This window comes from Trichosurus vulpecula, chromosome 8, assembly GCF_011100635.1.
Source record: "Trichosurus vulpecula isolate mTriVul1 chromosome 8, mTriVul1.pri, whole genome shotgun sequence".
In the NCBI taxonomy this organism is placed as follows: Eukaryota; Metazoa; Chordata; class Mammalia; order Diprotodontia; family Phalangeridae; genus Trichosurus; species Trichosurus vulpecula.
Genome location: NC_050580.1, coordinates 85,110,845 through 85,132,014, shown reverse-complemented (window position 1 = coordinate 85,132,014; position 21,170 = coordinate 85,110,845). Strand labels below are relative to the sequence as shown.

The 21,170-nt window shown below is 38.3% G+C and overlaps 1 protein-coding gene across 1 annotated transcript in view; it reads right to left on the bottom strand.

Moving 5' to 3' along the window:
• Nucleotides 1–312: 312 nt before the first annotated feature.
• HTR7 (5-hydroxytryptamine receptor 7) overlaps nucleotides 313–21,170 on the bottom strand; it is a 103,575-nt gene continuing 82,717 nt past the window's right edge. The window contains exons 2-3 of the mRNA XM_036735950.1: nucleotides 10,592–11,344; nucleotides 313–497 (exon numbers count right to left, since the gene is read on the bottom strand). Of these exons, the coding sequence (XP_036591845.1) occupies nucleotides 455–497; nucleotides 10,592–11,344 (796 nt within the window). The 3' untranslated portion in view covers nucleotides 313–454. The remainder of the gene's footprint in view (nucleotides 498–10,591; nucleotides 11,345–21,170) is intronic.

Genomic DNA, 21,170 nt, shown 5'->3' with positions numbered 1-21,170 from the left:
CAACAAAATACAACTTTATTTTTCACCAATGATCCCTGAATATTCATAATAACATCTTGCCTCAGAAGCATGAGGACTGTGAACTAGGACTTCCTTTCACTTACACAGATTTAGACAGATGTGAAGCACTAGAAACTGTGTTTCCATCTTCTATGGAACTCAGTTTGTCAATGTGCTTATTGCTAAAACATGATCTTGGAGTCATACGCAGACATTGATTTTCATTTGTACACAATAGCATTGATTTACAAATGGAGAGCAAGCAAGAGAGAGTGAGAGATCATCCCTCTCTAAATCAGCGCATGTCATACAATGGATCATCCATGTTGATGTCACATTTGAATGGTTCCTTCCACAGGAGAAGCTGCATTTTGAAAGCCAGAAACTTCTTCACCAGGAGTGAGTCACCTCTTTCACCCCCTGTTGATTTCAGGCTCCGTCATTCTGCTCTGCATCATGAATCATGACTTTTTTTCCGATTGTAGTCAGAGTTTTGTCTGTAAAAAAAAAAAATAGGAGAGAAACAGGAAAATAATTTAGCAGGACCATAAACATGATTTTTCATTTCTCAGTGGATGGATTTAATTTTTATAGAATCAAAGCAGGTGAATCAATTGTGCCTTCTAAAGGGGTTAGAGGTGCTTCTAAGAAAAAAAAAAAAACAATGGTATGCCCTTTTCCGGTCTTTTTCCTGATTTTCGTAAGCTGCCATGCACTCAGCATATTTATGAAGCAGCCCTGAATAACAATCTAGAAACTCACTTTGGTGATAGATCTGTAGCGGAAAAAGAAAAAAAAGAAAAGAACACTTAAAATTGCCTACAAAATGGAATGGTATTTACCTTGTTTGAAAAGAAAAATGATGAATAATAACGAGCCTGCCACATAAAAGAGACATTGTGGAGCAGCAAAAAGAATACAGAATTTGGAGTTTAGGAACCCAGCTTTTCAATCTAGTAAAATCTCCCTACAACTCATAGGACTGTTGATTTAGAGCTGGAAAGGATCTCTGATCAGCTAGTCCAATCTTCTTGTTTCATATATGAGAAGAAAACCGAGGCTCAGAGGAGTTGTGTCCATCCTCTTCCTCAATCAGTCAATAAGCATTTACTAAGCACCTCCTGTATTCCAGGCACTGTACAAAGTACTGAGGATACAAAAAAAAAAAAAAAGCAAAAGACAATCCCTGCTCTCAAGGAGCTCACAATCTCATGAAGAAGGCAGCTTAGCCAGCTGTTATTTATCTTTGCATATCCAAAACTAAGAAGCAGTGTGAACTAGTGGACAGAGGGCCAGCTTCAAAGCCAGAAAGATGAGTAGAAGTCCAGCATTTGAAACATACTAGCTTTGTGACTCTGGGCAGTTCATTTAGCCTCCTGGTGTTCTAAGCAACTCGTTAAGATCAGAAGTCATAGAGAATTCACTAATTTGTATAGGTAAAGGGAGTTTCCCCACCTGGGAGTTCACTATACCAACGAAATCACAGGTGTGCTCTCTATCCCTAGCTCTTAAACTGACTACTCCTAGACCCAACACAGAATAAGTATATAATGAATATTTGCTGAGTTAATGCTAAGTGGAAAGAATGTTTCCAAAAATGCCTTTATTCCTCTACTTCTTCCTTGTTGTTGTTAATGTTTTTGGAGAGAAAAACACATCACAAAAACCTAATTTTCTGGAACAAGGCCACACATCTCCTACCAATAATTCCACCACAACCACCACTAAAAATGGCCACAAAAAGAGTGATGTTTGGTAGACCCAGGAAATCTAAGACTTAAAATGAATATTTATAAATTCTGGATTAGAAGGCATTGGCACTAGGCTTAGGGACTAGACCTGTGATTTCAGAGTACCCTTCTTAAATTCTCCCTGGATCTTGGAGTCCCTGAGTAACAGTTTGGCGACAGACAACTGCCATCATTTCTTCAGCAGCATGAATGGACTTTTTTCAACTACCTCCAGACCACATTTTTATGAACCAAAATTAAGAATATAAAGAATAGTTTTTGCTGACTGTTTTATAACCAGAAATACAGCTACTATAAAACCTGAGGGATTTGCTGGAATGAGAAAGATGCCCCACATAATCCCAGAATGGCACATACGAAGAATTCACGGCTCTCTGGGCCCGATATCATGCCCTGCTAAGCTTCTTCAGAACAGAAGGGCCCCATTACTCCTGTTCATCCAAATCCATGGTGGAAGCCACAAGCTGAGTGGGCTCATTCCTTCCTTCCTTTTTTCATTTTCACTTCCCTCTATATAAATTTCATCTTGTGTAACCTCAAGATTCACAAGCTCAGAAACACAATCACAATCTCAGAAACACAAGCTTTCAGGATGGAAGGAAATTTATGGGTCATGAAGTACGCTGCTTCATTTTACTCAAGAGGAAACCGAGGCCCACAGGGGCAAAGTGATTTATCCATGATGGCACAGATTGGAAGTAGCAGAGCCACACATTTGATTTCCATTCCTCTGACTCCAAATACAGAGTGCTCTTTCCCCTACACCATGATGCCAACTCAGGTCTAGATAATTATGATAATATAAGTGCTGCCCAGCTCTCCTCCTTCCAACAGGCCTTGCAAACCATTACCAGATGAACTTTTCTAAAACACTCCTCATCATGCTGCTCGCATCATAACTCTCCAATGGTTTCCTTCTACCTACAGAACTAAGTCCAAACTCCTGATTTTGATACTCAAGATTTCTCATCCTCTGGGCTCCAACTTATATTTATATCCATGTCTCTCATTGTTCTCCACTAAAAAAAACCCTCTGTTCCATCCAGGCTCTTCTCCAAAATTAAACCTTGGCCATTTCCATCTCCATAGATGAAAAGGTAATGCTTTTTTCCCCTCTACCTGGAATATCTTCCCCTCTCCTCTCTGTCTAGCCAAATGCTACCCATTCCTCAGAAGCCAGCTCAAGCCACTCCTGCTCCATGAAGCCTTTAATGATCTCTCTCTTGTGAATTCTTATTGCATTCACTATCTATCCCCCAATCTAGAACATTTTTTTGTCTTTTACTGCCCTTTTAGCATGATTTAAATGCTCTGAGTGTCTCATATAGACAAAAACACTGCAAACTTCTTGAAGGCAGGGAGTATGCCTTAGATTTTTTTTATCTCTTGCAGTGTCTTTAACAATGACACGCACATAAAAGGTACTCCATAAATATTTCTTGAACAAATGATTTTTTTTTCCACAAGTACACTAACCTTGCAAATTGCTCATATATATATAGATTATCCAGGGCTGCTATTCTTTCATCTTCCATGACCACACATTTTTCAAAGATGATAGATATTTTTAGGCCCATCATCCTGAAATAACTTTCAACAGCATGAAATATAAGATGTAATGAAGGGAGAATTAGGAGAATATGTATCAAAGAAACAGCAAGTTTAAGTTAAGGAATTAATTAAGGAATTAAGTTAAGCTTTAAGTTAAGGAATGACCTACATGGTCCCTCACAACCTTAAAATTCTCTTACTCTTCCAACCTTGCCAAGTCAAAAACACAAATGTTGCTGAACTTCTTTAATTTGCTATCTTATCTATGTGTTTTATAAACTTAAAATCCTGTTAATCTTATGTTTAGGAAAAATAGCAGTATTTGAGAAGAGTCCCAAACTTTGTCACACAAGAATTATTAAATATGTTCAAGGACACTTAAAAGTGATTATCAAGTACTTTGAAAATATAAGTTGCAAATTAATGCAATTGAATTTGCTTCAAATGGTGCCTGCCCACACACAAAACAATCCAGGGAGAACACTGCTCACATTACAATTCAATGCTGCATTGTCCCTTAAAGTGAGTACATTCCCAAAAAACAAATGTATCCGAGAATATTATGTTATTAAGCATGAAGCATCTCCGCCTCATCCCACTTCCAAATCATTTTGTGTATTCTCTTAACACCAAATAACAAAAAAACCCACCACTGTTGGACACTATGAGAAGGCACTGCAGAGTTGGATATGAAAAGTCATTTCCAGTCTACAGTGATAGGGTCATTCTCTATGTGGAGACATGTATGCTAGTCACACCAACCCATGAGGCAGCTCAGTATAGGAAGTCCTGAAATCAAGACGGATACAAAATGAACAGGGAGTGCCTGATGTCTGGCCCCCTCAATCCCAAAAAGAACCTAGATAAGGGAAATGTAAAGCCTTTTCACTAAGCACAAGTTAGACCAACTAGAAGTGTTAATACAGAGGTTCCCCAAGTAAGGGAAAGAACGCCCTGGAGGAGTGCTGGAATGATGGGGGAGAGGTAGGCATGGTAGTAGCCTTGGTTGCAAGTGGGAGGCATTGAATAAAATTAAGGGGGAAGTACAAGCATAAGGAAAAAGATAAGAAAAATTATGAAAAATCATTGGCACATGTTTCTTCTGTTGTGTAACAGTCAAAGTGGTAGTGATTACACTATTTTCCAAATCAATGCACAAAATACAAGTTATAATCGACCAGTGGTCAAGTCCATGGACAGGTCTTAGCAAGCAAGTGTTGGCAGGAAAATGTGTCAAGCATGTTGGAAACTCTAGCATGCATCAACAGGAATATGTGCATGTAATGACTTGTTTACTGTACAATATTATATGGTTACATGATGCAGTATTGTGTCATCAAAATTTCAATGCAGGAAAACCCCCACAAATTTACAATAAATTATTAAATTTAAGATGTGTCATTTTTTTAAAAAAATTATGGTTTTTTAAATGATGCAATTTAAAAAAAAGAGCTAAAGGAAGTAGATTTCCAGGGAGGCACTGAATAATTTTTTTTAAAGGGGACATAGGCCAAATGAGTTTGGGAACCTCCATGTTAATATATGGCAAAATGGCGCAGTATTGGTATTAGCCTAGATTCCCTTTGACATGGCAGTATTCACCTACTGAAAATGCCCTTTAAATTGGTGCCCAAGATTCTGGGATTATACTAGAGTCTTGTTATGGGCTCCTTAACCCCCATCAGAGCCATCACCAACTGCTACCTTGATTAGCACTTGAACCAGAGTAAAAGATGTGAATTGGAATATGTATTCCTTTCCTACACAGAAAAGTGTACCATGATTAGAACTTGAGGGCAGAGTCCAAAATATGACTTGAGAAATTTATAGTTCAAAATGTGAATTGATAACTATATTTATATAACATTCATAACTATTAATATAAAATATTTATAAACATAAATATTTATGTATTTATCAAATGACATCCTGTAAACTCCTACTCAGTGCAAGAATCTCAACTACTACGTTCCTGACAGGCATTACCTCCTGCTAAAACACTTACAGTCCGTACCTAGCAAGTCAGCCTGATCCATTTTTTTAGCAGCTATAATTACGAAATTTTTCTTTATATATGGAGTTGAAAATAATATATTTTATATTATATTTTCATCACCACCTTTACTTTTTTTCTTTTTAAACTTGACTTTTCAATTTTAAATATCACTGTCATTTCCCAATTATTCACCAACTCCCCCCCCCCGCCCCCTGCCACTGAACCTGCCTTGCAATAAATAAATAAAGTCAAACAAAACAAATCAGCCCATTGGCCATGTCTGGAAATGGATGCCTTATTCCATACTTCAGTTCCCTCGTCTCTATGCGGAAAGTTGGAGACTATGTCACATTTTTTTCTTGAGTAATAAAGAAGCATGAGTTGGTGATGGGAGGGGGAAGACGTTAAGGGGCCAAAAGCTTACTTGCCCATTTTGCCCAAGCTTGGCCCTGCCTACCATATCTCCCTGGGAGGGATGATACCAGAGCATTGTCCACTCTGCTGCCATCTGTGGCAAAGAAGGTTCAAGGAAGCCCCTAGTTCTGCTGCTCCAGAATCAGAGGGTCCCAAGCCCTAGGCAAACAAGGGAGGGGCCCTATGATGTGGCTCTTTCCCCCCAGGCTCAGAAGCTTCCTAGAGTTATGTTCCTTCATGGTACATCTGGTCGTTATCCTGCCACTGGGATAAGAAAGGCATAAAGGAAGAAGAGGGAACAAAGAACTGAGGCCATAAGCTCTAGGTCAGTGCTCTAAGCACCCTGTTTCCCATACCACCAAGACTGCTTGGTTTTTGTCCTGAGAAAATTGTTCCTGTCTCCTTTGGAGCTCCAAGAAAGAAGGCTTAGGAGGAAAAAGGCAGAAAGAGGGTGAGTGGAAGAGGGCTAAGGAAGAAAAGGAAGGATGTCATCAGCAAGGGCTTGCCTGCTTAACCTGATAAATTTTCAGAAGTGGAGGTGCAAGCTCCCACAATGCAGTCTGTCCTGAATGTTTGATTCTGGGCATATTCTCTGACTGGTTTGGCAAAATCTCATTAATTTGCTTTCCACTAATGGAAATCAGTGGTGCTCCAGATGTAGGGCTAGGCTGAAGATTACCTTTGCTCTATGAAATATTTACGAAGCAGAACAATCACGAAAGCAAAATTGCAAAGGAAGTGCTAACCTTCTTAAGGAAATTCTTTTGGGGACATTTTAAGCACAGATCTGCGTATTTTCCCTTCTCCTCCATTTTCATTTTCCTCTCAGCTACTCACTTCTTGTGGTACCGCTAAAAGAGCTCTGGACTTGAAGAGTGAGAGGACCAGGATTCGAATCCCAAGTCTGACACTGGTAACAAGACGCCAGGCAGGTCAATTCACTCCTTTGAGACTCAATTTTACTGTCTGTAAACTGGGGAAAATAAGATTAGCACCACTAATTTCTCAAGGAGGTGAATTTATAAGGAAAGCCTGTTGTAAGTCTTAGAGCATCCTGTCAATGCGAGGTACTCCCTAGCTCATTTCCCACCACAGTTATTCTAACCCTCTCCACTGTATTCAAACTGTAATCCTGCCCTCACCTCTCAACAAAGCTCAGTGGGTGGCCTCCTCTGCTCCCGCCAAGCACAAAGCAGTAATGTTGAATGGCTCATCCTCTCCCATCTCCATTTGCTCATATCGCTATTGGCAGCATGATATCCTGGAAAGAATCAAGGCACTAGACTTGAATCTTCCAGTAACTCACTATTCGAAGTTGGACAAGTCTTTTTACCTCTCTTGGCCTCAGTCTACTCATTTGTAAAAATAAAAGAGTTGGACCAAATTATTTTAAGCTCTTTTCCAATTCTAACAGCTTACAATTATGTTCTCTATCCTTTCTTCCCTTCTTGCCATTCTCTCACAATTAAAGGTACTTTCTCCACCTGTTCTCTTGGCCCGAGTCCTTCTCACATTATAGAGCAGAAGGAAGGCAGAGAGGGGGAATTGCTTCATTATTTTTCCCTCCTCAAATATCTCCAATCTCTCTGACATCAGTGGCCCCTTAGCTTCTGCTTTCAAACATACCCAGGTCTTCCCAATCTTGGGGGGTAAAAAAACAAACCCTTTGAATGATCCTTCTGTACCTTCTAGCTCCTTATGGAAGCATTTTTCTTCCACATGTGGTCGTCTTTACCTCCTATTCCTTACCAAACTTCTTAAACCAGTGGACCACATTTGAAGCTTCTGTTCCCTCACCACTCACTCCCTCTACCTCTTACTCTAAAGTTCCTACCCTAAGCCAGGCATTATAGAGCTGGAAAAAACTCCGGGTCATCAAGTTCAATGCTCTCGTTTTACCCAGGAAGAAGCTGAGGTTAACTGATGCCTTGCATAGAGGTGATGCTTAATAAGTGCTTGTAGATTGATTGTCCAAGGTCACATAGATAAGTGGCAGAGGTGAGATTAGAATCCCATCCTCTGACTCCAATGCAGCGTTCTTTCCATTGTCCCATTCTGCTTCTCTCTCCCACTGAGCACCTTCTCCTTGAAACTCTCTTGTCTATGTGTTTACAGGACACTGCAGACCCTCTTCTAACTCCCTTACTATAGGCATCCCATAAAGTTCAGTCTTTAGACCTCTGCTCTCTCAAATACTTGAGGTATCATTCTCTATCTTACCTTCTACTTTCACCTCTAGCCTCATGACTCCCAATTCTGCTTCTTCAGCTCAAATTCCAATCTTGTATTTCCAAATGCCTGGGGCAGCTAGGTGCTGCAGTGGATGGAGGGCTGGGCCTGTAGTCAGGAAGATCTGAGTTCAAATCCAACCTGAGATACTTACTAGTTTTGTGACTCTGGGCAAGTCACTTAACCCCTATTTGCCTCAGTTTCTTATTGTAAAGTGAGCTGGAGAAGGAAATGGCAAACCATTCCAGTATCTCTGCCAAGAAAACCTCAAGTGAGGTCATGAAGAGCCAGACATGACTCAACGATAACGGGAACATTTCCGAATGCCCGATGGACATTTCCACACAGATGATTTCATTATCAGTGTGTCTAAAAAGGAAGTCATTACCTTCTTCCCTGAACCAGCTTTCCTTTCCATTCTACTCATACCAGCTGGTGGTATTGCCATTCTTCCAGACTCAAAGTCTTGGAGTTACTTTTTGTTCCTCTTTTTCTCCATTTCCCCCAACCCGTCACCAAGTCCTATCCTTCCTCCTTCACCGTCTCTCTTATTCACCACTTTCCAACCCATTTCTCCAGCTACCACCCTAGTCCAGGCCTCTCCCTCACATCTAGGATTATGACACAAGTCCCTGTCTTCAGTCTCTCCCCTCTTCAAACAATCCTCTACTCCTAGGATAATCATCTGAAAAAGATATGTTCATCATAAACCCTGCTCAGAATCCTATAACGGCCAAATGCCTCAACCTACCCTTTAAATGTCTCCAGAATCGGGCCCCACCTTAATGAGCAATCTAATATCCTGCTTTTCCTCAATGAGCCAGTCCTGGTTACTTAATATTTACCGCCAACCCACACACCTTATTAATCACCATTTCCATGCTTTTGCTAATGCTATTCACACTTCCTAAAATGCTCTGTTGTGCCAAACTTCTGCTACCTGTCCTTTCAGATGCAACAAAAGTACCGCTTCTTCCTTGAAGCCTTCCCTGGCTCCTCCAACTAATGGTGATCTTCCCCTCTAAATCCTGATCCATTTCATCTCTAGCACACAATGGACTTTATTATCTGTTGTCTCCTTCCCTAACTCTACCTGCTGTTCTCCCTAGAGAATAAGTTTCTTGTCACCGGGAATCATCTTTATTTTTGGTCTTTCTCTACATAGTTAGTATATGTTCAATACCTGCTGACTGACTGCAAGAGTTAATAAGCATTTACAAATTATTCTCATCTATTTTTAAATTCTGGGGCTGAAAAAATGTCTACTCTTCTTGTCAGCTTGGCTGGAGTTATTATATGCCATTGAAAGAGTAAAAATTGTATTTCTTTTAAAATATTCCATGAGTCAGACTTTTCACTGCCATAATTCACCCAAATTAGTAGAGCTTTACACTCAGTACTTAACCTCATCCTTCATTTCTGATATAGCATTCAAAGTTTGTGTTAACCTACATTTTTAGACATAGTCAATGAAGAAATTTGTTTTTCCTTGACTATATATGTATGTGTGTATGTATATGTATATATATGTGTGTGTGCATATATATGTATATATGTGTGTGTGTGTATATATGTGTATGTATGTATGTGTGTATATATATATTATATATATATATTCTAATGTGAATTTTTTGTTTTTTTTTTCCAGTAGGGGTGGAAGATTTGCTAATTGAAAAAAATTGCACTATGTGTGTATGTGTGTGTGTGTGTGTGTGTGTGTGTGTGTGTGTGTGTGTGTGTGGTTGGTTGGTTTTGGAGGCAACTGATATGAAGTGACTTGCCCAGAGTCACACAGCTAGTAAATGTCTGAGGCCGGATTTGAACTCTAGTCCTCCTTACTTCAGGGTCAGTGCTCTATCCATTGCACTACTTAGCTGTCCCAGAATATATAAATAATATATATAAAAGTACATATTAACTACCCTTCAGTTATAAAAAAGGAGTAAGGTGTGTGGGGTGGGGAGGTCCTAGCAACTTATAAATAATTCACTTTCTGGCTTACAGTCCTTGGAGGCCACATACACAGATATTGATCCAAAGACACTTAAACCCTGTACCTCCCTCATAGAAAATTTGCGCTGTGACAGATATGATCCTCGGGGATATCTAGCAAAACATAGAATGTTGTAAACAAAGAGGAGTGACGACTAAAGCCTAAAGCACCATCTCTTGGTCACACAGTGATAAGGGGAAACATTCATCAAAATTCAAAATTTTCCTCTTTGGTTTCATCAGCTCTGCTGCAAGCTATTAGAAAACCAAACTGATTCCTTCCATAAAACACTGTATCATAAAGCTACAGACTAGAATGAGTATTAGAGATTGTCTAGCTCATCTCTCATTTTTCAGATTAGGAAACCGAGATCCAGAAAGTTTAGGTGACTAAAGTTTAGGAGACTTATCCCTGGTTAGAGTTAGGGATAGGTTAAGTTGCAGAATCAGGATTGGAATCCAAGCCCAGCACTCTTTTCACTGCTCCACAAATTTATCCAATTTCTTTAATCTAATTGACCTTTGCGGATACATTGAACACAATGGGGGTAGTGGTGGGGATGGTGGATGAGATCTGAAACACTTAAAAGATAATAAATATGTGGTTTGGAGAACATAAAAGGGCATGAAGGACACAAAGAATGACAAATGACCTTACAGCACAAATTCAGGTCTTTCAGCCAGCTTCAGAGCTTCATGCATCCCTGCGGCTGAAAGTTTCCGGTTGATATTCCTGTATCGACACTGGAGCAGGTTGCGATAGGTGGTCCTCAGATCTCGATTGAAGAAGGCATATATAAAAGGGTTAATAAGGGAGTTTGCATAGCCTAGCCACAGGAATGTTCTCTCCATCCATAATGGGATGCAGCTACAGGAAGTCCCACAGATAAACGGTCTTGCTGTAGAGAGGATGAAGAATGGTAGCCAACATACAGTAAAGGCCCCAACAATAATCCCAAGGGTGGTGGCTGCTTTCTGCTCCCTTTTAAAGATGGAGATGTTTTTCCTCTCCTGTTTAAGGAGTCTGGAAAAATTGGCACATTCTTCAGGATCCTTGTGGAGCTTCACCATGCCATTGATTGAAATGACACCTTCATTATTTTCTTCAACCCGGGGAAAACCAGTAAATTTATGTTTAGCAGCACTTCTCTTGGCAGCCTTGTAAATCTGGTAGTACATGAAAAGCATCACAGACATCGGGATGTAAAATGCAACCGCGGTGGAGTAAATTGTGTAGCCAAAATCCTGGCTGATTAAGCAAACTTTATCATCGTTAACGTTCTGGGCCCAGCCAAAGAGAGGAGGTAAAGTGATGGAGGCTGAGAGGAGCCACACGGAAAGGATCATTTTGGCCATACATTTGCCATTCTGTCTCACAGGATATGTCAGAGGTCTTGTTATCCCAAGGTACCTGGGAAAAAAAATGCAAAATTACTCTGTGAATGACTGGCTGCAGAAGGAGGAATAAATATCACCCATTTCACATCATCTGTAGGATTCATATTCAACCAAACCAAATCCTTTGGGTTCAAGGGTTTTCCCTTCATGCAGCATATGGGTCAGTCACCCTCTATAATATTGTTATTTTTGTCATTCAGTTGTTTTCAATTATGTTTGACTCTTCATGACCCCATTTGGAGTTTTCTTGGCAGAGATACCGGAGTGGCTTGCCATTTCCTCCTCCAGTTCATTTTACAGATGAGAAAACTGAGGCAAACAGGGTTAAGTGACTTGCCCAGGGTCACATAGCTAGTAAGTGTCCAAGGCCAGATTTGAACTCAGAAAGATAGTCTTTCTGACTTTAGGTCCAGCACTCTGTGCGCTATGGTGCCACCTAGCTGCCCCTCTATACCACAGTATAGTCTAATATGATTCTCTTTAGAACCTTAGTTCATATTGAATGTATATGTTCTATATGTAGTTCTATGGTTCATATAGAGAGGTCTGCAGAGTTGATCTATGTGCACCAAGATTTTCAAGATGATCATATTAAGCCCTTATTTCTTTAGTAGTTATAATGTCAGCTGCAATGAGTTCATTTTAAGATCTTCATCTTTGGGGATAAAATGAAAGCAATTTCTTTATTAGACTATATTAAAATTTCAAAACAGGAAAGAATAATCATGTGGAATTTCACAAGATTCAGATCACAAAGCTTAAGTCACACATAACAGTGTATGACAAATGGAACCTCTGGTTGTCCTAAGTTCTGAAGCTACCAGTACAAAAGATGCATCTCCAAAATTCTACTTAAAAAATTATCATCAACTCTAATTGGTTACTATGTAAAATAAAATGAAAAAACTCTGCCATCTCTTTCCTTAGGGACTTTATAAATCACAAAAATAAAATAAAATAAACCCTCGGAAAATAAACATGAATAAGTTTATGCAATAAGACAACTTTGCTCAATTCAATTCCTTTGTAGGTATCTGGGTTTTTTCACTTTCCCTTGTATTTATTAGTATTGTGTGTGATAAACTCTAATAATGCCACAACTGCTTTGAGAGTTGGTTTGTTATTATGCTTCATTTCAAAATAACATAAGAGGAAAGCACAGATAGTCCCCAACTTACAAACGGGTCAAATTCCCAAAGTTCAATTGTAAAACTCTTGTTTGGAACTTGGAACATATTTTCACATAGAAACAATGGTATAAAAAGTGTTTAGAGTCCCAGGCTAGCAGGGGTTCTTAAACCATTTTTGTGTCATGGAGTCCTTTAGCACTATGATAAGGCTTAGTCACCCTTTCTCAAAATAATGTTCATGAATACATAAAACAAAATATATAAGATACCAAAGAAAACCAATTCTATTGAAATACAGTTACAAGAATTTTTAAAGTTAAGTTCATAGATTCCAGGTTAAGAATCTCTCATTCAACCCCTAACATGGCTGAAATAACACACACTTCCCATCCCTGCCCCCACCATACACACACACACATACACACACACACACACACACACACACACACAAACAATAGGAGAAAAAATATTGCTGTAATACTAGGGAACAAAATAGAAAACCAATAAAACTGGATAAATGTTTTAATTTATCTTGAAATTTGTTACTCCAGGAAAATAAGATTAAATTAAATTCAATTAAGGGAGGATGAGGAGGTAGATGGAAGCTTACTTAAGTGGAAATTCTGAAGGAGGCTTCTAGAAACTTTTAAGGTTGATGGCCCTGGCTCTGTTATATCTAATTTCCATTGAAAACTTAAGACTTCACTTTTCTTTGATACACATGCATCACTAGATCTCTTTTCATGCTTGTCAACTACAGTTCATGTCATTCTTGGTTCCTAGATGGAACAAAGGGAAGAATGAAAAGGAAGAAAGATTTTCCTGAGGTAACAATGAAGATGGAGAAATAGAGGGGAAGGTAGAAGTTTGTTCCAGAGGATGGGTGTGTATGTGTGAGAAGAGGTTACTGGAGGTGGAATTAACTTGAATTATGAGAGGTGAAAGGTTGGAAAAAGAGAGAGTGTGTTTACTGCAAGAGTCCTCTGAGGAAAAGTAAAAATGGTGCTGAAGATATGGCACAACAACCACTCTCCCTACACCAACCTCCAAATAATGCTATCAACTCCCCAGGACAATTTGGTGGATCAACACAAGGAGTGAGAAGAAAAGTGAGTCTACAGCCTGTTCTGTACCTTCCCAGAACTGAGTTCAAACATGAGGACTTTGAATGGTTTCTCATCTCTTTGGGTCTCTAGAATGAACTGAGTTAAAAAAAAATCTGGGAATATCTGAAGTTGTTAGATCTAGATGTTAAGTAGTTCCCTATACTATAGGCCCAGGTGATACATAGTATTCAAATGATAATAGTTAATCAAAATAGAAATTAATAATAAAAAACAGGGGGAAGTATATCAGCATACATTTCCAAAAACATACAAACTCATCCCCTCTTCCTCCAAGACCCATACATCAGAAAGATGGAAGTGTGTGTGTATGTTGGGGGAGGGGAAGGAAGGGATTTGAAACCTCCTGCGAAATAGCCTTGGTATTACTGATTGAAAACTGAACCCACTAGTGTTTTTGCCCTTCTCTCTGATTCTTAAGCCTCATATGGACCCCAACTTAGTTGCCATCAGACACTATTCACCCTCCTGGTCACGGTCACCTCCATGCTGCCCCAGGTCATCTTTCCCTCCTCATGGTCACAGTTCTCAGAAGAGACCATCATTCTTCCTCTTCTCAAGAAGTCTCCTACCAACGTAATCAACTTGCACCATTGATCGGTGGAACACATAAAATACATAAGAGCCAAAAGCAATTATATACAGTGTTCAACAAATCCAAGGATAAGAACTATTTGGGGGGCGGAGCCAAGATGGCGGCTGGTAAGCACGGACTAGAGTGAGCTCCGTACCCGAGTCCCTCCAAAAACCTATAAAAATGGCTCTGAACCAATTCTAGAACGGCAGAACCCACAGAACAGCAGAGGGAAGCAGGGCTCCAGCCCAGGACAGCCTGGATGGTCTCTGGGTGAGGTCTATTCCACACGGAGCTGGGAGCTGGGAACGGAGTGGAGCAGAGCCCAGCCTGAGCGGCGTGGACGATCCAGACCAGAAGCCAGGCGGAGGGGGCCCTAGCGCCCTGATTCAGTGAGCTGCAGCAGTTACCAGACCCCTCGACCCACAAACACCAAAGACTGCGGAGAAGGTTAGTGGGAAAAGCTGCGGGAGTGGAAGGAGTTCGGCTTTCAGCCCAGGGGGCAGCGGAGGTGGGGCAGCTAAAGCTGTTGTTACTTCCGGCTCCAGGCCCACCTGGTGGGAGGAATTAAGTGGCAGATCACAGCAGGAGTGCAACAGCCTGCTGAAGATCTAAGCCCAGTCTGGACTGGGGGTCCTTGGGGAAGGAGGAGTGCGGCTCTGACAGAGCTGGCACCTCCCCCCCAAACGTAGAACATAGAACTCGTTAGTCTACAAGCAGTCATACCCCACTGAAAAACTCAAGGGTCAAGTTAGTTGGTTGGGAATATGGCCAGGCAGCGAAAACGTGCCCAGATTCAGTCTCAGACTTTGGATTCTTTCTTTGGTGACAAAGAAGACCAAAACATACAGCCTAAAGAAGACAACAAAGTCATAGAGCCTACAACAAAAGCCTCCAAGAAAAACATGAACTGGCCCCAGGCCACAGAAGAACTTAAAAAGGATTTGGAAAAGCAAGTTAGAGAAGTAGAGGAAAAATTGGGAAGAGAAATGAGAAGGATGCGAGAAAACCATGAAAAACAAGTCAATGACTTGCTAAAGGAGACCCAAAAAAATACTGAAAAATACACTGAAGAAAACAACACCTTAAAAAATAGACTAACTCAAATGGCAAAAGAGCTCCAAAAAGCCAATGAGGAGAAGAATGCTTTGAAAGGCAGAATTAGCCAAATGGAAAAGGAGGTCCAAAAGACCACTGAAGAAAATACTACTTTAAAAATTAGATTGGAGCAAGTGGAAGCTAGTGACTTTATGAGAAATCAGGATATTATAAAACAGAACCAGAGGAATGAAAAAATGGAAGACAATGTGAAATATCTCCTTGGAAAAACCACTGACCTGGAAAATAGATCCAGGAGAGATAATTTAAAAATTATTGGACTACCTTAAAGCCATGATCAAAAAAAGAGCCTAGATACCATCTTTCAGGAAATTATCAAGGAGAACTGCCCTGATATTCTAGAGCCACAGGGCAAAATAGAAATTGAAAGAATCCATTGATCGCCTCCTCAAATACATCCCAAAAAGAAATCTCCTAGGAATATTGTTGCCAAATTCCAGAGCTCCCAGATCAAGGAGAAAATACTGCAAGCAGCCAGAAAGAAACAATTTGAGTATTGTGGAAACCTAATCAGAATAACCCAAGATCTGGCAGCTTCTACATTAAGAGATCGAAGGGCTTGGAATGCGATATTCCGGAGGTCAATGGAGCTAGGATTAAAACCTAGAATCACCTACCCAGCAAAACTGAGTATCATGTTCCAAGGCAAAATATGGAGTTTCAATAAAATAGAGGACTTTCAAGCTTTCTCAGTGAAAAGACCAGAACTGAATAGAAAATTTGACTTTCAAACACAAGAATCAAGAGAAGCATGAAAAGGTAATCAAGAAACGGAAATTGCAAGGGACTTACTAAAGCTGAACTGTTTTGTTTACATTCCTACATGGAAAGATGATGAGTATGATCCATGAGACCTCAGTATTAGGGTAGTTGAAGGGAATATGCATATATATATATGTATATATATATATGTTTATGTATATATATATAAGTGAATGTGTATGTATGTATATATCTATGTGTATATGTATGTATGTGTATGTATGTGTATATATATATGTGTGTTTATATATATATATATATATATATGTAAAAGAGAGAGAGCAGACACAGGGTGAGTTGAGGATGAAGGGAAGATAGCTAAAAGAAATAAAATGAAATTAAGGGATGAGAGAGTAACATACTGAGAGAGGGAGATAGGGAGAGATAGAATGGGGTGGATTATCTCGCATAAAGGTGGCAAGAGGAAGCAGTTCTATGGGAGGAGGGGAGAGGGCAGGTGAGGGGGGAATGAGTGAACCTTGCTCTCATCAGATTTGGCCTGAGGGGGAATACCATACATACTCAGTTGGGTATCTTACCCCACAGGAAAGAAGAGGGAGGAAGATAAAAAAAAAAATAAAAGGCGGGGGGGGGGGTATGATGGAGTGGAGGGCAGATGGGGGTGGAGGTAATGAAAACAAACACTTTGGAAAGGGGACAGGGTCAAGGGAGAAAATTCAATAAAGTGGGATGGGTTGGGAAGGAGCAAAATGTAGTTAGCCTTTCACAACATGAGTATTGTGGAAGGGTTATACATAATAATACATGTGTGGCCTAGGTTGAATTGCTCAACTTCTTAGGGAGGGTGGGTGGGAAGGGAAGAGGGAAGGGAATTTGGAACTCAAAGTTTTAAAATCAGATGTTCAAAAACAAAAAAACTTTTTGTATGCAACTAAAAAATAAGATACACAGGCAATGGGGCGTAGAAATTTATCTTGCCCTACAAGAAAGGAAGGGAAAAGGGGATGAGAGGGGAAGGGGGTGATAGAGGGGAGGGCTGACTGGGGAACAGGGCAACCAGAATATAAGCCATCTTGGAGTGGGGGGGGAGGGTAGAAATGGGGAGAAAATTTGTAATTCAAACTGTTGTGAAAATCAATGCTGAAAACCAAATATGTTAAATAAATAAATTGCATTTAAAAAAAAAAGAACTATTTGGGGGAGGGGGTGCAGTGTAAGGGCTCACACTTTGACAAAACTCATAAAAATTAGGAAAATAATCTGGTAGAAATTAAATTTAGATTCACATCTCACACTGATACCATAACAAACTCCAAATGGATATACAACTTAAATATAAAATATCATATCAATAAACAAAATAGATGAGAAGAGAAGATACCCTTCACTACATTTCTATATCAAGTAATAGTGGTGATAATGGATGATCTTTCTTTATTCCTGATCTTACTTGAAAGACCTCTAGCATTTCTCCATTAAAGATAATGCTATAATTATCATGCAAGCTAGTTAACCATGCTTATTCACAAAATAGATTTAGATTCTACTTTCCAAGACTTAATGTTGGGAAAAGCATAACACCAGAATGACATTTCTTTTATTGCCTTGATAGAATTTACTAAGATACAATGAGTTGTACTTTTAAAAACTAAGAACACAAAAAATTAAGATGATGCTATGTCTTGATTTTAGATAGATATTTTTACCATTTATGAAATAGGGTGCATTTATTCCTATGCTTCAAATTTTTTTTACATAAATACATGATGCATTTTGTCAAGTTTTTTAATCTACATCTGTTGATATAATTTTGTGATTTTTAAAATTTTTGTTATTAATACAGTCTATTATATTTATCATTTTCTTGAACTTGAACCAAACCTTTGTTCCCAGTATAAATCCAACCTAATATAGCCCTTATATTTTACAACTCAATATATACTATATACTAATCGTAGTATATAACCACTGTAAATATGTGGCATTTGCATCTTTGCTCATTTTTAATTCAATCGTTGCATGAATATTGAGCAAAGATATTGGTCAATAGTTTCTATCTTTTCTCTATCTTTCCCTGGTTTAAATATCAAGACTATACTCTTGTATAAAAGTTTAGTAGGGTGTCTTCTTTCTCTATTTTTATAAGCAATGATGCAATTTCAGAGTTAATTGTTCTTTAAATTTTGGCAAGATTCACTTGTAAATCCATCTGGCTCTAGTCTTACTGAGTTTACTTGAGTTCAATTTTTTTTTCCCCAAGACTGAGTTATTTAAATTCTCCATTTTTGTTTTGCAATTTTGAGTTTTTAATATTTTTGCAAATAATTATCCATAGCATTGTTATCAATTTTTGGGCATGTCTGACAAAATAGTTTCATATAATTTCCGTTATTTCTTCTTCACGTCATAAATTTTAATTTGTCATTTTTGAGTATGATAATTTAGTTTTCCCTTCATTTTATCAGCTTACTTAATGGTTTATTTATTTTATTATTTTTTATGTTCTTGATTTATTTATCAATTTAATGTTTTTTTGTTTCATTTTTGTTTCCCTCTAATTTGATTTTCAGAATCCCTATTTTTGTGTGTAATTGGGGATTTTTAAACATTTTTTTAAAATTCTTTTTTGCGCAATTCAATGCTCTGTTCTTTATCTCTATAAAGCATTTGATGAGAGTGCTTAGAAACAGACATTTTTTATCCTAACAACTGCTTTGACTGCTTCTCAGAAGTTTCAGTGTGTCTCATTAATAGTTTCTTCAATAAAATTATATGCTACTTCTATGATTTGTTCTTTGACCTACAGTATCCTTTAGGATTATATTATTTAGCTTCCCTTTAAATTTGAATCCTTTGTTCAAATTGCCTTTATTGATTAAAATTTCAATTTCATTGCCCTTTAGTCAATAAAGAATGTGCTTAATATTTCTATTCTACTACTTTTGATGAGGCCTTTATGCCCTAACACATAGTACTGTGCACAGATGAAAAATATGAATATTCTTTGATTCCAATTCATTATTCACCAGAGACTTTGCACATCTAGCTTTTCAAAAATTCTATTCAATTTCTTAACTTCTCTTAATTTATCTTTTTGGTTACATTTATCTAGGTCTGAAAGGTGCATACAGAAGTTCCCAACTAGTTGAGTTTTCCTGTCAATTTCTCATTGTAATTTAATTGGTTTTTCCTTTCAGTACTTAGAAGATATGTATGCCATTTGGTGCCTATATGTTAAGGATGATTTTTTTCATTATCAATGGTGCCTTTAAACATGATTTAGTGCCCTGCTTATCTCTTTTAACCATGTATTTTTAAAATTATACTTTTAGCTGAAATTATGATTGTCATTCCTGCTTTTTAACAATTTCTCCTGAGACATGATGAATTCTGCTTCAATCTTTCATTTCAACTCTGTGTCAATCTTTATCTTTCAAGTTTACTTCTTGAATAATACCGTTATCCCTTCCACATCACATGGGTTAGGGGTGGCACCCCCATGATCTGGAAAAGCTGTGTAAAATTTTCTGGCCCTCCTTTCATACCAGAAAAGAAGTCTGAGTTATTATGGTATTAAAGAATATGTTGATTTTGTACAATACTATATATATATATATTATGCATTTCTGAGTTTCTAAATTTTTTCTGTGTTGTCTGCTAGCCTTCGTATGTAATCTGAGGCTTCCAAAAAACTCCCAAAAATTCACATTTATTTTCTTATGCCAACCTACAATATATTGAAACCATGATGCAGACAGTCTTGATGTGGAACAATACCTGTATATTGTTTGATTCTGCTTTCTACTCCATTCAGCTACCTCCACCATTTATTTCATGAGTAAATTCATTTCATTCACATGCAGTTACAATTGTTGGTTTTGTTTTTCCTCCAATATATCCTTTTATAATTTTCCCTCTCTGTCTCCCACACTCCTCTCTTTACCCAGAGGTATGTAGGGAAAGAAAAGGCATGTTAACAATGTAAATAATCTGTAGTTGAAGTGATCCAATCACACTCCTTTGCCTGACCTCTCTTCATCCTTCCCAGAAATAATCACCACTTCTTATTTTTTTCTTTGTCTCCTTTTAAACCTCCTTTTGTGATCTACCCTTTGAAATTAAAGTTTGCTTCTTTGTGATTAGCCTCTCCTCATTTCTACCTTTCTTCTTACACCCCACTTTCCATCTCTTTCTGTTTCTCTATTATATATTTCCATACCAAATTGTGTTGCGTTCAACTCGCCTTTGCCTATTTCAGATAATAATGAGATTTATGAGATGTTCATCCCCTTCATCCTCTCTTCCATGTTTGTTATTTGTATATTCTTCTAGTACACCCCAATAAAGAAAAGCAGTAAGTCTCTCCCTCTTCTTTCTCACTTCTTATCTAACGTATTTCTGCCCCCACCTTACATTTTCTCTCTTATAACTGACAAAATATAATATAACCACCCCCTCACTCCCAGGACTAGTTTTTGTCTTTTTTTACTCCTTCTGTGACCCTCAAAGATAGCAGAACTTTGATGGGACACTTGTCTCTTCTCTTCCTATGAGAATATAAGCACTTTATCATCATTGAGTTATAGCCAACTCAAATGTATTTACCTTTCTAGGTTCCTCTTTATCCTGTAGTTATGTTTCAAAAAAATCACCCAACTCTTTTATTTGATCAGAAATGCTATAAAATCCTGTATTTTATTAAAGATCTATTTCTCCCATGTAAAATTATACTAAATTTTACAGGGAATTTATTTTTGGTTGTAACCTTTTTTTATTTTGCATTTTAGAATATCATATTGTGGAAGAATAATGACACCCACTCCATTAGGGTAGATATTACAAAATAATATTAGGACAGTACTTTGCCTGAAATCCTTGGTCCCACTTAAATAGAAAACCTTGTCAATTCTCAATCAGCATCCTATCCTGAAATCCTTTTTTACATCCTTTTCAAAGCCTAGCCCATATCTAATAATAAATCAAAGTTCAAGGAAAAAAATCTGTTCTCACTCAAAATGGAATTAGGTCAGTGACTAGACAAAGACAAAGGGGTCTTGATTTTTCCACTTGAGAGCAGTCCATGCCTTGACTGGATTAAAGCGATGATCTGACTAAGAGAAGGAAGAAGTCTTTGGTTAATTCAAATTAATTGATATATCTCTTGAATTT